The sequence below is a fragment of the Cynoglossus semilaevis genome, chromosome 5 (assembly GCF_000523025.1).
Source record: "Cynoglossus semilaevis isolate Cse_v1.0 chromosome 5, Cse_v1.0, whole genome shotgun sequence".
In the NCBI taxonomy this organism is placed as follows: Eukaryota; Metazoa; Chordata; class Actinopteri; order Pleuronectiformes; family Cynoglossidae; genus Cynoglossus; species Cynoglossus semilaevis.
Window position 1 is genome coordinate 4237173 of NC_024311.1, and position 13485 is coordinate 4250657.

The following is a 13485-nucleotide window of genomic DNA, read 5'->3' on the forward strand; positions in this document are numbered from 1 at the left end:
TCTAAAGTACTTTTATTTTACTTTATTTGTGAAACAAATGGTTGAGACTGTAAAATGGTTTGTTCGTTCTTTCTCTTCTTTTTCTGAGTATTTAATTGTAAAAAAAATAAAGATTTCTACTTCACGGATTTTGCCTATTACGGGTTCTTTTTGGAACGTAACCCCCGCGAAAAACAAGGGTTTACTGTATATACTGTATATGTATCGACATGCAGGGCTGCAGTGTTTCATGACCAAACCCGGCCCACTTTACTATGGAGGAGGAATTTGAATAAATGAAACAGCAGCTAGCTCTTACAATATCTTTTTATTGGGTATAAGTTAACATGTAACAAAGACCAAGGAGGTCATCCTGGACTTCAGGAAGAACAGAGCAACCTTCCTGCAGGTGGTGAGTCCACTGGAAGGTACCAACTGCACTAACCGGGATTCAATCTTGCCCACGAGGTGAACCCTGGGGTTCCACACCAATGACAGAGACATTGCCTCTGGGCCAAAGCGCCACCTGTTGTAAACCATAATGTTTAAATTTTAACAACAACCAACAGGAGTTAAACTCTCACCCACAGGGTCCTCAGCCTGCATCACTGTCCCTGTGCCAACCAGTCACATGGAGTAGCTTTGGTCGAACCTATATTTGTCATGAAAGATTGATGTTGTTCAGCAGAACAAGTACACTTCAATGTTGTCAAAGGCCAGGATTTTAATCCAAGTCTCATGTTCAACTGGTATTTTCAAATGTTTGAGGGAAATTGCCTTTTTGTGGAAAATTATGGTTCTTGGGATTTTTATTTTGGGGCATTTTTCAGTTTTAGCTGAACACAACTTTAGTATTGAATTAATTGATGGATTTTAACCTTTGGTGGATGTGATGTATTTAGAAAGTTCAGAACCATTGGGTGAACTGGACTGATCGAACTGTTCAAATGGAGCTGTTAGTTTTACCTTCATTAATTTAAAGTATTGGTAAAAGTAAAGCAGATGATCTTCTTCTATGACTTTTTTAACATGACTTCACGTACATCCAAACTCTCTCCATTGCTGCTTCTCCACTGCCGCTTCCAGACGCCATTTCTGCTATGGCAGATGGATCTGTGGCACGGTGTGGTAACGTCACACAAGGCCCCTCATGGGGATACAGTCCTGTGATTGGCTGCAAACGAACGAGACATCTGATTGGCTGTTGACGGGGCCCATGTAGAAAAAATGCATTTGTGTATCTGGTCACTGCTAGACGAGTCTCAAAAATCCACAAACAAATGCAGGGAGATTTACAAATTAAAAGCACGTTATAAATGCTCGTTAGACAATTCACAAATGTATTTTATGAAACTAACTATGTCTTCACATGCATACATTTGTGAATTTTCAAAATACATTTGTAAATATTCCAAATGCATTTGTGATTTTTCAAAGTACTTTGTGAATCCTCGTTTGTGTATTTATTCTTTTTGAGACAGACATGTTACCAACAGAATATTTGAACTAAAATGAATTCAGACTTAATATTACACAGTTGTAGGTTTGATCTACTGAACTTTTCCACCCCTACTTGAACCCATCTGTCACTCTGACAGCACACTTAATTACAGTATGCACTTGAACAATGCATTTGAATTGCACCCGGAGGTTCAAATAGAGCACCCAAGACCACAAAAGATGCATCATTTTTAATAGTTCTTGATTAATGCATTTCAAGTATTTCAAAAATGTAACTTTTGCACAATTCATTTGCAAATTTATTTTTTAAAATATGCCAGGTAAAGAAAAAAGAACACATCAAACAAAACAGGAGAACACTGTACAAAAACAGGAGACATTAAAATAAGACAGCAGTACGGAATCTAGTCTTTTGGAGTCTCAGCTTACATCACTAACGCTTACAGTGCATATGTTCTAAACACCACAAAAATGGAAAGGAAAGTTATCCCAGAGTAATGTCCCAAAACACCCAATTAACTCCACACCATAGCATAGCAACAAAAAGCTAATTTAACAACCTCTCGGTTTCTCTCTCTGTCTCACACACACGTACAAGCTTTAAAAAAATACCTAAGTAATAAAAATAAAGTTTTAAGTCCTGACCAAGTAGCAAATTCAGAAAATACTAGAGAAGCAGTGGAAGGTTGATTTTTGTCATCTTCTAAACTCTGCAAAGGCAAACTAGACACATTGTGTTGTGCATGTACACATCAGTGAAAAGGCATTTCTCTCTAAGAGGATATAATATGTTCACACATATTGTTTGCATAGTCTGATCAACATTTGTACAAAGAAAAAAAATATGACTGATACTGCTCTTCAATATTTGTCAGGTCTGTGAGTGAAGGTGACCTGGTTTACTGACCTCTAAAAAACCTCAGAGGACGATGGGTGAAGAAATCAGAGCAGTAATACACAATCAACAAACTAATTGCAAAACATAATACATGAGCTTGTATACTGTAAAAAATATATACTTGTTTCTATGTAGATCAGTACAGTGTGTATTCAATATGATTATCACTGCATTACCAAGTCACCAATTTCTGCCATCACTGCAGCTTAAATCCAGAAAAATACCAAAGCCATCACTACCATCTTCAGTCATACTTAATGATATAAGGAAACAAAGCCATTCGATTGGAAAATGAAGCACAGGAAGCAAACTAGTAATGACAATAAGCATTTCTCTCAATTCTTTTTTGGTCTCAATAAATGATCAATTTAATTTAAAGGAAAACAGGAAAGTGCAACACGATGTACATAGGACAGACCCTGTACTTCAACAGTTGCATCTGTGTGTCAATCAAGTACAGTGTCCATCAGTGTGGCCTTTCCTGTGATGATTCAATTATTTTCCTCTAAATAAGATTAGCATTTCCAAAGTAAAACTCTTCAGATACATATTTCTGGACATTATAAACAATGTAGTAACCTATTTCAAATACAGACTTACATTCAACCAGCAGATCAACTTATTGACCTTTAGATGCCAATGTCAATTTTCATTATGTAATTTACAGTTACACTTTTGCAAGTAAACATATTTTCATGCAGAAACCTGATTTGATCTGATCTTTGTTTAACGGGAACAGCACTGGGAAAGTCTAGAAAAAGGTAAATGTCTGTTGAGAGCAGCCCGACAAATTAAGAGTCTGTAGTTTTCTATTAAATGAGTAATTTTCACTAGATATGCAAACACTTTAAAATGCAAAAAAAAGAACAAAAAACAGATCACATTCAACCAAGGAAGGTTCTTCGTCTGGCTAAAGAAACCTGGAGGATTTAAGGTTTTTAGTGGTTTCTAACAGGGTTTGTCGTCAGTTATTACCAACTGTACAAGTCTGAAAGCCGTGCCCCAAACTACAATGTAAACACAGCTGCAAAAGCATTCATGACAAGAGCAATATGCATAAAGTAAATCGATCACACCTTCAAACTCATCCATAATCTGATTCATCATTTTTTCTATTTATCCTGAGATATGGATTAAAAGTAAATAATCTTCATACAGACACATGTAATTTTACAGCAATAAATCTACTGCAAGAACAACTGCACTCACACACAACGAGAGTGAAAGAAATGGTGCTTTGGTTTGGTTTGAAAATAATAAAACCATATTGGCAAGAAACACCTCTGAATTCGAGCTAAATACACCCAGCTTGCAGTCATGCTGTTGTACTACAGAGCGCAGTGTTTTAAAGTAGGAAGAGGACAGATGAAGCTTTCAGAAGCGGAAATCAGAAAAAGGCAAATATGCGTCTTCATCTTTTCTTTGAATGACAGAAAATTGGTTGATGATTAAAACTTGTGTTGTTTTCTCTGTAATGTGTCTGTCATGACATGTATTTTTAATTCACATCATCATTAGACTTAGAAGTATCTTCAATGTCCTGCATACTCTACACTACATGCCCATAAAAGTGAAGGAAAACAAAGATTTTCTAAACATTTCCAAACTTTTCTTAATAATTTTATTAGATGCTCACGTATTAAAACATTTTAAATTCTTTAGTCAAAAAGTGACCCTGCAGTGTGTGATCCTGAAGTGAACTATAATCTGTCCTAAAGCCTTGGTTTGTCTCTTCACTGTGGACAGTTTTCTTTTTATGAGCAGCAGCAACTGCAGCTCTTGAGCATTTAAATGCAAAAAGACCAGATTCAGAGCAAAACACAACAGTATGGAACGAGTAAACCTGGATTGTGTTGTGTTTACAAGGCACAGGTTAGGTGAACCACAGACTCATCTCCTGAGGAGGTCTAAGGTGTTGGCTTTAGAGAGATCTCAGTTTATCTAGACAGTACGTGCAGAAAATGCTGAGAGCTGAAAAAAAGAAGAAAAAAAAACAACCTAATACATGATAAAGATGGGAATTTTTGCACTAGTATATACAGGAAAATTACACCTTTTCAAACAAAAGCTTTGTGAACCACTGATAATCTTTGAGCTCAGGGAGCGGTGATGTTGAGTTAAAAAAAGGACAATCAGGTGTTGTCCAGTGAAGCTGTTTCAGTTTCATGTTCTTTACATCTCTGTGGTAAAGCTTACTCTTTGGAGTGAACTGTTCCTTATGTAGGCACTAGGGGAAAACCACGGCCAAATCAGAGCAGTGTCTCAGCGTCTCATCGGTCTCATCTCTCTCATCTGTCCCATCTGTCCCATCTGATATCCACCCTGTGACTGTGGGTTCTGAGCTCTTCTCCGTTTCAGTGTACCTGCAACACAGCAGCATGTCAGTACAACCAAATCCAGCTGACAGATGAATCAGATGGGATACATACTGAATAGATGGCTTATCTGTCTGGGGCGCCACATTTCATAAGCAAATTCATACATCTTAAGGCCTTTTTTTCCTGTGTTGTAAAAACATAGAGATACTGTACCTGGCAGTGGTTTTGGTGGGGGCAGTTTGGGGTTGCTGCTGGGAGTGTGTACACTGCAGATCTTGATGAAGCCAGCCATTAGCATAATAAGAGCAATACCCATCAACAGCACTGCCCACCAGTGAGCCTGAATAAGAGATTACATCCAGTAAATGAAGTAAGTGTAAAACCAATTGTGTGATGGAGTTCACCATCAAACCAGTTTTTAGAGTCAGGTCCAAGGAGTAGGAGAAGAGAGTACACATTCAGTACTGGTTAGGTTCACTTACCACTATCCACTCTGCGATATTCTCATAGAGCTCTGCGTTGAAGATGGCTTTCTTCAGCCTGGCCAGAGGTCCATCTGCGTCCACCAGTCGACACTTCATGAAGACGTCACAGTAGCCCTTAAAGTCATTGCAGGGTGAGCCTGGCTGCAGGGTGATGATGTTCTTGTCAAAGAAACTGTTCCACCTGTCTGAACCTGTGCTGCTGCAGGTGCTGGGGTTCACTGTGAACCAAAGAAGAAAATATATTAACATGATGCCGACTGTAGGATTAAGGAGAAAAACTCAAGGTCATCAAGTCATGACAGTTTAGTTGTTACAGTCCCGAACGATAAAGCATTGAAACCGAGCACTTGCAAAGACAAAAAGTGACATAATCACATGGCAACTTCACCTGCAACAAGGCTACTATTGGACAATACAGCTGTTTCACACTCATATGCACTGAATGCTGTGATGCTTCAATCGCCTCTCATTGGAAGTGTATTTTAAAATTTTACTGATTTCATGTTAAATTGAGCTGAATAATACACATATATATACATACATTCTACATAATGTCAAATACATTACAGAAATTGTAAATCTGAAAAGGCAGCACTGTCTGAATATATTTTACATGGATCCTTATTTTCCATCGAGCAGTGTGTGACTCACTTTTTTCCATGCAGCACACATGGCACAGATCTGCTGCCTCATCCAGGCTGCCCTCTTGGCTGGCACACGTACACACCTCCAGATTGTACTTCTCACAAATTGAACCGGAGCAGGCCTGATGAAAGAGGGCAGTTAGTGGGAACACATTGTCAATTTATGAACACACACACGTGACATGTGTAGAGAAAATACCAAACCATAAAATAAAAAAAAATACACATACCCCATTGAGGCAGACTTGTGTGTTTGAATGACAGGCTGTAAAGTTTTCTCTTGGTTCCGAGGTAGGGCACTGTGCTGTTGCCCCATTACAAAAGCCCTCCCGGGCACATTCAGATGAGTCTCTGCACTGTTCACCTGTACCCTTAAAACCACAGGTTGCTGTGCAACAAGGTCCTTGGCTTGGACTGCAGAAGAAAAATTACACAACAAAAATATAAACGCCTGCACATCTACAGACAGTTTATGTTGTGTACGTTACGATGTTCAAAACCTTAATATTTATAAACCACAAGAAAATATCTAACCTGCAGAGTTTGCCTGGTCGGAGTTTACATCTTTTACCCTCCTCTTCATTGGCACTGTAGCAGCAGGTGTCTTTACACTGATCACTGTAACCACAGTCACAGTCTTCTCCAGCTTCCACCATTCCATTACCACAGATAGGCTGTCCAGACTCTGTGCTCACAAACCCAATAACGTGAGGCAAAAAGCTTTCTTTTTTACACACACAGTGAAATGTGTAGATATTAATGATATACTTTACCAACAAAGCAATCGTTCCTTTTCTTTGACAGAACAGCACTTATATTGCGGATACTGCAGATGGAGAACTTGTTATTGTTCAACTTGTCCCCAGAAGTGGCCCTGGCGTACATGATGTAGTTTCCCAGCTCCTTTTTTTCCTGAGCCTTAGACTCACCAGGGGTGCATTCAATCCCAGAATCATGCTTCAAAAGGAGATACAGAGAAACTGAGCAGACAGACCTTTTTTTAAAATAAAATTCACTTTTTAGTCAACAAAGTAAAAAAATAGTGAAACATCCTAAACTGTTATTTTAACTCTCAAACGTAAAAATGCATACGTGGAAAGAACTGTGTACATGATCACAGTACTTACAGGTGAGCCAAAGTTGTGTCCAACCTCATGAGCAAAGGTGATGTGTGACACTTTAGGAGGAACATGAGAGGCATAGTTCTGTACAGTTATGATACCAGTATTAAGAGATTTCCTTTTCCCATCTGAGTAGAGTTTGCTCTTCTCACAGATGCCCCCAGAGCTTCCTGTAACGAGAAATCCTTCAGCTGTCAACATATTGCAACACTCGTTGGGTGCCACCTAGTAACATCAGTAGTGGACAAACACATCATTGGGTCGAACAAATGGAGTTTCTCAAATTGTCCTTGTATTCTTGGGAACACAGCTCATCTGATGAAAAGCTAAAATTGCTGAAAGCATGACTTTTGTCTTGAAGTGTTCAGAAAAACATCAGTGGAAAAATATGTAAATATCTGCTCATGCTTCTGCATTTTCTACAAATATAAAATTGCAACCAACTTCGTAGTGAGTCTAAAGCACTTCACAGCTCATTCTATGTATGTGTTAACTGCACATTTTCCCTCACTGCCATTAGTTCTACAGTCAGACCACAGCTCACATCAACCAATCTCCTGCCTTCAATCGATTCTCTTATCTCACAGCTTCACTAATTTCACTGTATTGATTGTCTGAGGCTGATGAAGTATCCCTCATGTCAAAATGGTGGTGGTGGCCGCATTCACATGAACCCACCACAACCATATTGTAAAACATAGCTATAGGTAAGCAATATTGTTATACATTACTAGCACAGGTCACATGATTTAACCTCTAAGATAGTGCTTACAGCACTTGTATTGGATGAAATCCTCTACTCAATTTTCATCTCTGTATACTTTATTATATGTAATGTATACAAATGTATAAATAAAAATGTCAATAGATACATCAAATTAAATATTTTTTAAATAATAGAATATAGATTTGTCTCTATATTATAGAGTAGATATAGTAAAAGAAAACAGCTTCTTTTTTTAGAGAAAATAGTTAGCATGTTTTGGGTTAAAAAGAAGCTTCATGAAAACAACAGGTAATAAGTACAACTAAGATATAAAGATCATTTAAATCAGTGTACAATCTGAGCATGTCTAGATTATGTTTGCACATGGATTATGTGTGTTGTACAAACCGGAGGGGGCTCCAACCCAAGCCAAACCAAGAACGCCATCGTCAAAGTCCCTGTCAGTGAAGACATAGGCCAGGCAGTAGTCATCATGGTTCTGTTCAGAGTTCAGCTCCAAAAACTTTTCCACCCCAATATTGCCAAAGCGAAAGGGGTTACTGGGGTCTCTGGTATCCTCAGTGGTATTTATCTGAAATGTAAAAAATGGAAACAATTATAGAAAGAGTTGGTATAATAGCAAATAAAAATATTTACAGCACAAAACCGCAAAATGTCAACTTCCTTATATTGCACAATATTAGCAGCTCACCCTGATCCTTTTCACCATGAAGCCAATGTTTCTAATGCCCATGAAATCAGTGGCTTGGTAAATGGAGTCAATGGCCTTTACATGGCTGGAAATCTAGAGAGAGTGATGAGAGGAACATTAGGAGGAAGTCAAATTAATGGTATAAACCTAATATTGTTGGAACAAAAAAAAAACATTCATTTCATTCTCAATCAGACAGTTTGAATCCATGGCATGTTTTCACGGTACATAAACAGGATACCTGAGCAATGACGGCCTCTCGAGACCGGTAGTAATCATAAAACTTGTGGTCAGTCTGGATAAAAAGCTGGCAAGTGTTCTTATCCTTCCCAGCAGCCCTTCTGCTCCTTAGAACCACAGGACCATCAAACCGCTCCTTTTCCAACACGTTGCTAACTTCCTGTACAGAAGAAAAACATCTCAATTATACAAAAAGTGAATTTTTTTTTTCTGAAGCAAGATTTGCTATAACATCTCTTTATTCATTTTGACCATTTAGATTTAGTTATAAGCAGTAAAATGTGAAAATAAAGCAAGACAGTAACAAACAAAAAAACAACTAAAAAAAGCTTTGATGAGAGCTACATTTTAACACCAATGACTTAAACTGTGCTTGAAAAACGTTTAGCACAGAGACCTTACAGAGAAAATTGTTTTTGTCATTACCTTTCATTTGGATTTAAATTGAACTGATAAAGATGGACATGTATGTAACTTGTATCGGTCATGTTAACTAATTAAAAAACAAATTATTGTCCCTCTGTCCTTAATTTGAAACAACACTGAACAAACCAAAATCAGATGTTAAAAGTATCTAAGCTGGTTTATGTCCAGCATGAACATTTCTGTACTTACTTGGGCCGGCTCCTCCACTGCTGATGCCTGGTACCTCCTCATCCTCTCAAACACAGTGTGGTCAGCACAGCCGCCCTCTGAGCCATACTTATGAGGATAATCTGCCAGAGAGAGCGAAGATAAAGAGGAAATAAACTATGATCTTAAACTGCATCAGGAATCTCCTTGTGTGTGCAGGAGGAAACGCAAGGTACTGTATATGAACTTTGGTTTCACCTCTCACTTCATCTAAGGTTAAAAGGTTTAAAAATGATAGTCAGTGCCAAAAATTAAAAAATGTAGAAATTACAGAGGTGGTCTGTTTATTTCTGCATAAAGTTTCTATAAACTCACCAATGTCATCTTCATGGTAGATGACGGAGTGGAAAGTGGGTTCCTTGTGCTGTAGATACCTCTCTGAGGGCTCAACAAAATAAGTCCCCTGGTGGGTTTTGATGAAGCCCTCAAAGCGCCCATTAACTAAAGAGCCGTGGGTCAACGTGCCCTTTTCACCTGCAACACAGAAGAGAAGGAATGAGCAAAATGTAAGCTCAAGGGGGATATAATTTAAAATATATTATATAATATATACTAATAATACAGTTTAGGTACAGAAATGCTTGCATTGTTTTTACAGCAATGAGGACAAAGAGGACCAGGATGTGACAGGACTGAATGCAGAGATGTGTGTGTGACTTGACACAGACAGAGGTTGCTACATGGTAGAAAAGGCCTACAAGAGACTTACCAAAGATTTCTCCACTGTAAATATGTGACGTATCTCCGGGTGACTCCTCTCCTGAAACTTCTATGACAAGATCTGGAGAGAATATCGTTGTATCTCGCTTCAATCGTAAGTTGAAATTTCTAAAAAGAAAGAAAGAAAAAATCTGGTTCATAATACAACACAATGTAATTTTTCTTATGGGTTTTAAACCTGGATTTATGTCTTCTTTGTGTTGAAGCAGACCTTCAAAACACCTTTACTGTGCTCATTCATCCAGTCAGAAAACTAAGTCATGAGGAGAAAAGACTTGGTGCAAACGCAGAAAACACTGTTTTAATCCTTTACATAACCATTATACCATCAAGCATCAGATGAGGTGCACATGAGCTCCACAAGTAACTGAACAGAGTACTGACTTCAAGAAACCCCTCGAGCCATCACATGGACAAAGAGATTCTTGGTGGAATTATCAGTCCAGAAACGTCACACAGGTCACATCTGAGCTGGTAGAAACTCTTCACTCATTTGAATTCTTAATTTATCAACAGAAACATTGACTAGTCACTGTGGCAAAAAAGACATAAATATCAAAAATAATAATTGAATAGTTTGGTTCAAATGGAGAATTTGCTTATATATATATAAATATATATATATATATATATATAACCACATTTTTAAAGCTTGGAAGGCAGAGAATGTTTTAATATTTCTAATGAAAAGAAAAATGGCAAAAGCTGGCAGACTTTTCTCTCCAATAAAGAGGAATTTGTGAACAATTAAAAACACTGAAATAACAGACTGGAATCAAGTAGAAAGAAAAGATCAAAAACAACAACGTAGGTCAGACAGCGAGCAGGATTTCCGTCGCCAGGATGAGTCCACTTTAACATCAACAAGCACGTTTGGTTATCACTTCCTAATCACACACATGACAAATGCACAAACACAAACTTTTTCCATGTATTCTTCGCCGAGACATTTATAGTGTTGTAAAACTACTGAGGTGTAATAAATAAAATCAAGACGATACCATATCATAGTTATCAATCATTTGCTACAGATCTATATAATGACTTGACTGTTTGTACTGTGAATTTAGTAAAGAAAAGAAACAAGATCACAACTTAAAAACCCGTTGCTTTAACACTGTGTAAAGGTTAGGTATGTAAAAATATGTGAAAAAGAAACAGGGTGAAAAGTATGAGTGTAGCCAAAAAAAAAAAAACTTGCTGAGAGATGAACAGAGAAGCAGCCAAGGATCAACTCAATGGTGCCCTCCTCAGAGAAGACGTCATAAATAATTAAGACAGACTGAGAGCATCTGACGGTCAGCACATTTAAAAAAAGAAAAGAAAATCAGTAGTGCCTTTAAGACACAGCTACAAAGAGAAAGTGCCCACACAGACAACTGTATACTAAATATGTTTAATACAAATACAAGAAAAACAAAAATTCACACTGCTGGCAGGACAGTAATATTTGTGGCAGATATTCCATGTCATTCTTCTCTGTTGCCCAGGGCCATAACAGCTCCACAAACTCCAGGAAGGAAGACAGAAGTCACACACCCTGCCCTAAATGTCGCACTTCTGATCTCGTTCTTTCAACAACAAAAACTGAATGGGCAAACAAACAACGATCCCATTCTTAGAAAGCACGACACAAAACTGTGCGTTGTTTCAGGTCCCGCAGTATTTTTAAGAAAGAGAAGAGAAAGTTACTTCTTTCTGACTCCTCTTTGTGTAAGAAAGCCCTCCATGAGACAATCATTTGCCCTGCCTCGTTCGACACCTGATCCAGCCACAAATATGCATGTGGGCAAACACAAGAGAGTTTTTCTCCTGTTACAACAAACCTCGACAGTGCCACATGGAGAGGCTCTCACTCACCTACAGTCAGAGCTGCACAGAATCATTTATGGTTAGATTGGCCATAAAACAGTAAAGATGATGAAGATGTTTACTAGTAAAAAGTCACTTGTTTAGCACCTAATAAGTGTGATGAGATTATAATATGCTAGAAAACAAGTCTTCAACAATGAGGTCTATTTAGCTGTTTGGCTCCAATGCCTCTTTTTTAGCCAAGATTGATCTGATTTCTATTGTTAGGTTTGGGGACATTTATGTTTACAGCGAGACTTGTTCTGTATTTGGTCATCTTTGGAAAGCACCACCTAATCTAATGAAGACAATGGTCATTGTCATTCTGTTAATTCATTATCAACTCCAACAGATACACTGACAGTAAACAAGCTTAGTCAGAGAGAAACAGACAGAGATGGTCAAAAACTGAGGAGCCGTACTGTTCAAGTCTTTGGAAATAAAAGACATTCGAAGCAGGTTAGGAAATTAACGTACTTAAACAGGGGTTGATTTTAATTCCTTCTATTTAATGCTAAATGTAGCAGGTGCAGCAAAACAAACAGCTATTGTTGGTATGATAAGACGAGCCAGCACAACCACATTTTTTATGTTATGTGTTCGGCTCTACACAGTCATGACCCGGGGTCTGCTGTAGCTGAGGCATGTGTGACTCAGTCCATCCATCCATCCATCCATTTTCATCCGCTTATCCATTACCGGGTCGCGGGGGCAGCAGTCGCCACCCAAATCACATTGCACCGTACCAACCCCCCAAACCTTCCTGTGGGTGGTGAGTCTACTGGAAGGTACCAACTGCCCTAACCGGGATTCAAACTTGCCCAGGAGGTGAACCCTGGGGTTCCACATCAATGACAGAGACATTGCCTCTGGGCCAAAGCGCCACTGTGTGACTCAGTCTGAGGTGTAATCACTGTACTCTGAAAGTCTCTGGAATGTTTAATTGTAGACTGTAGGGACAACAAAGATCTCTGTTGAGCAATGTTACATTTGTAGAAGGTAAAAACAGCTAAAAGACCTTCTATAGGATTCACAAACTAGTCATAGGCAATGAAAATGTGAACAGATAAATAACGCCTGAAAACACCTTTGTCCAAGACCGTATTTGCTTCATGAGTATGTGTATGTGTTACTTCTTAAACTGACCTTCCATGGGCGTGAAAGTTGAGGTGCACAGTGTTGTCGTGAGGAGACAGTGCCCTCCTGACCCTCTGGTGGTTCCTGTGGACTTCCTCTGTGTCATAGGACAGACCTTCATAGTGGCTAATATATTTGTTTAGGCGGTTTTCAAGTTGACCTGAAAACAGACAAATATCCATGCTTATTATTTGTCCATGTAAATCTTAACTAAGACAGTGACATAAATATAATTATATTGCATCACAGTACATTATCACACAGTTTATTACGCTCCCATCTCCCAGACACCAAACCAAACAAAAAAAAAAGACAGACAGACAGAAAAATTGTCTCAGCTTTTCATTTCAAATCTTTCAAATCTACAGCAATCTTTTGTGAAAAAACTATGTATATAAAATAGAATTATGTGCTCTTCCCATAGTATCAACTATGCCTTAATGTAAAAGAAAAAAACGTTCTGCCATTATACATATCAGCACCTGAGAAAGAATGTCCCACCTACAAAGAAACTTTTTGGATAAATTGTCACTCTCTTGTTAAAATTAAAAGACTAATTCAGCTTCATGGTAATCCCACA

The 13485-nt window shown here is 38.2% G+C and overlaps 1 protein-coding gene across 2 annotated transcripts in view; it reads right to left on the minus strand.

Annotated features, from left to right (window-relative positions):
* Positions 1 to 1654: 1654 nt before the first annotated feature.
* The window catches only part of adam10a (ADAM metallopeptidase domain 10a), a 14654-nt gene continuing 2823 nt past the window's right edge, over positions 1655 to 13485 (minus strand). The window contains exons 2-17 of one of the 2 annotated variants that reach the window (XR_003049725.1): positions 12915 to 13065; positions 9907 to 10025; positions 9513 to 9671; positions 9180 to 9280; positions 8566 to 8724; positions 8325 to 8417; positions 8021 to 8204; positions 6913 to 7076; positions 6559 to 6742; positions 6320 to 6470; positions 6016 to 6199; positions 5793 to 5907; positions 5139 to 5359; positions 4870 to 4996; positions 4535 to 4701; positions 1655 to 4309 (exon numbers count right to left, since the gene is read on the minus strand). Coding sequence is in view for 1 of the 2 variants with exons in the window: in XM_008310036.3 (XP_008308258.1) it covers positions 4601 to 4701; positions 4870 to 4996; positions 5139 to 5359; positions 5793 to 5907; positions 6016 to 6199; positions 6320 to 6470; positions 6559 to 6742; positions 6913 to 7076; positions 8021 to 8204; positions 8325 to 8417; positions 8566 to 8724; positions 9180 to 9280; positions 9513 to 9671; positions 9907 to 10025; positions 12915 to 13065 (2213 nt within the window). In the remaining variant the exon portion in view is untranslated. Of the gene's footprint in view, positions 4702 to 4869; positions 4997 to 5138; positions 5360 to 5792; positions 5908 to 6015; positions 6200 to 6319; positions 6471 to 6558; positions 6743 to 6912; positions 7077 to 8020; positions 8205 to 8324; positions 8418 to 8565; positions 8725 to 9179; positions 9281 to 9512; positions 9672 to 9906; positions 10026 to 12914; positions 13066 to 13485 lie in introns of both variants that reach the window. The other variant, XM_008310036.3, reaches the window with a different exon arrangement.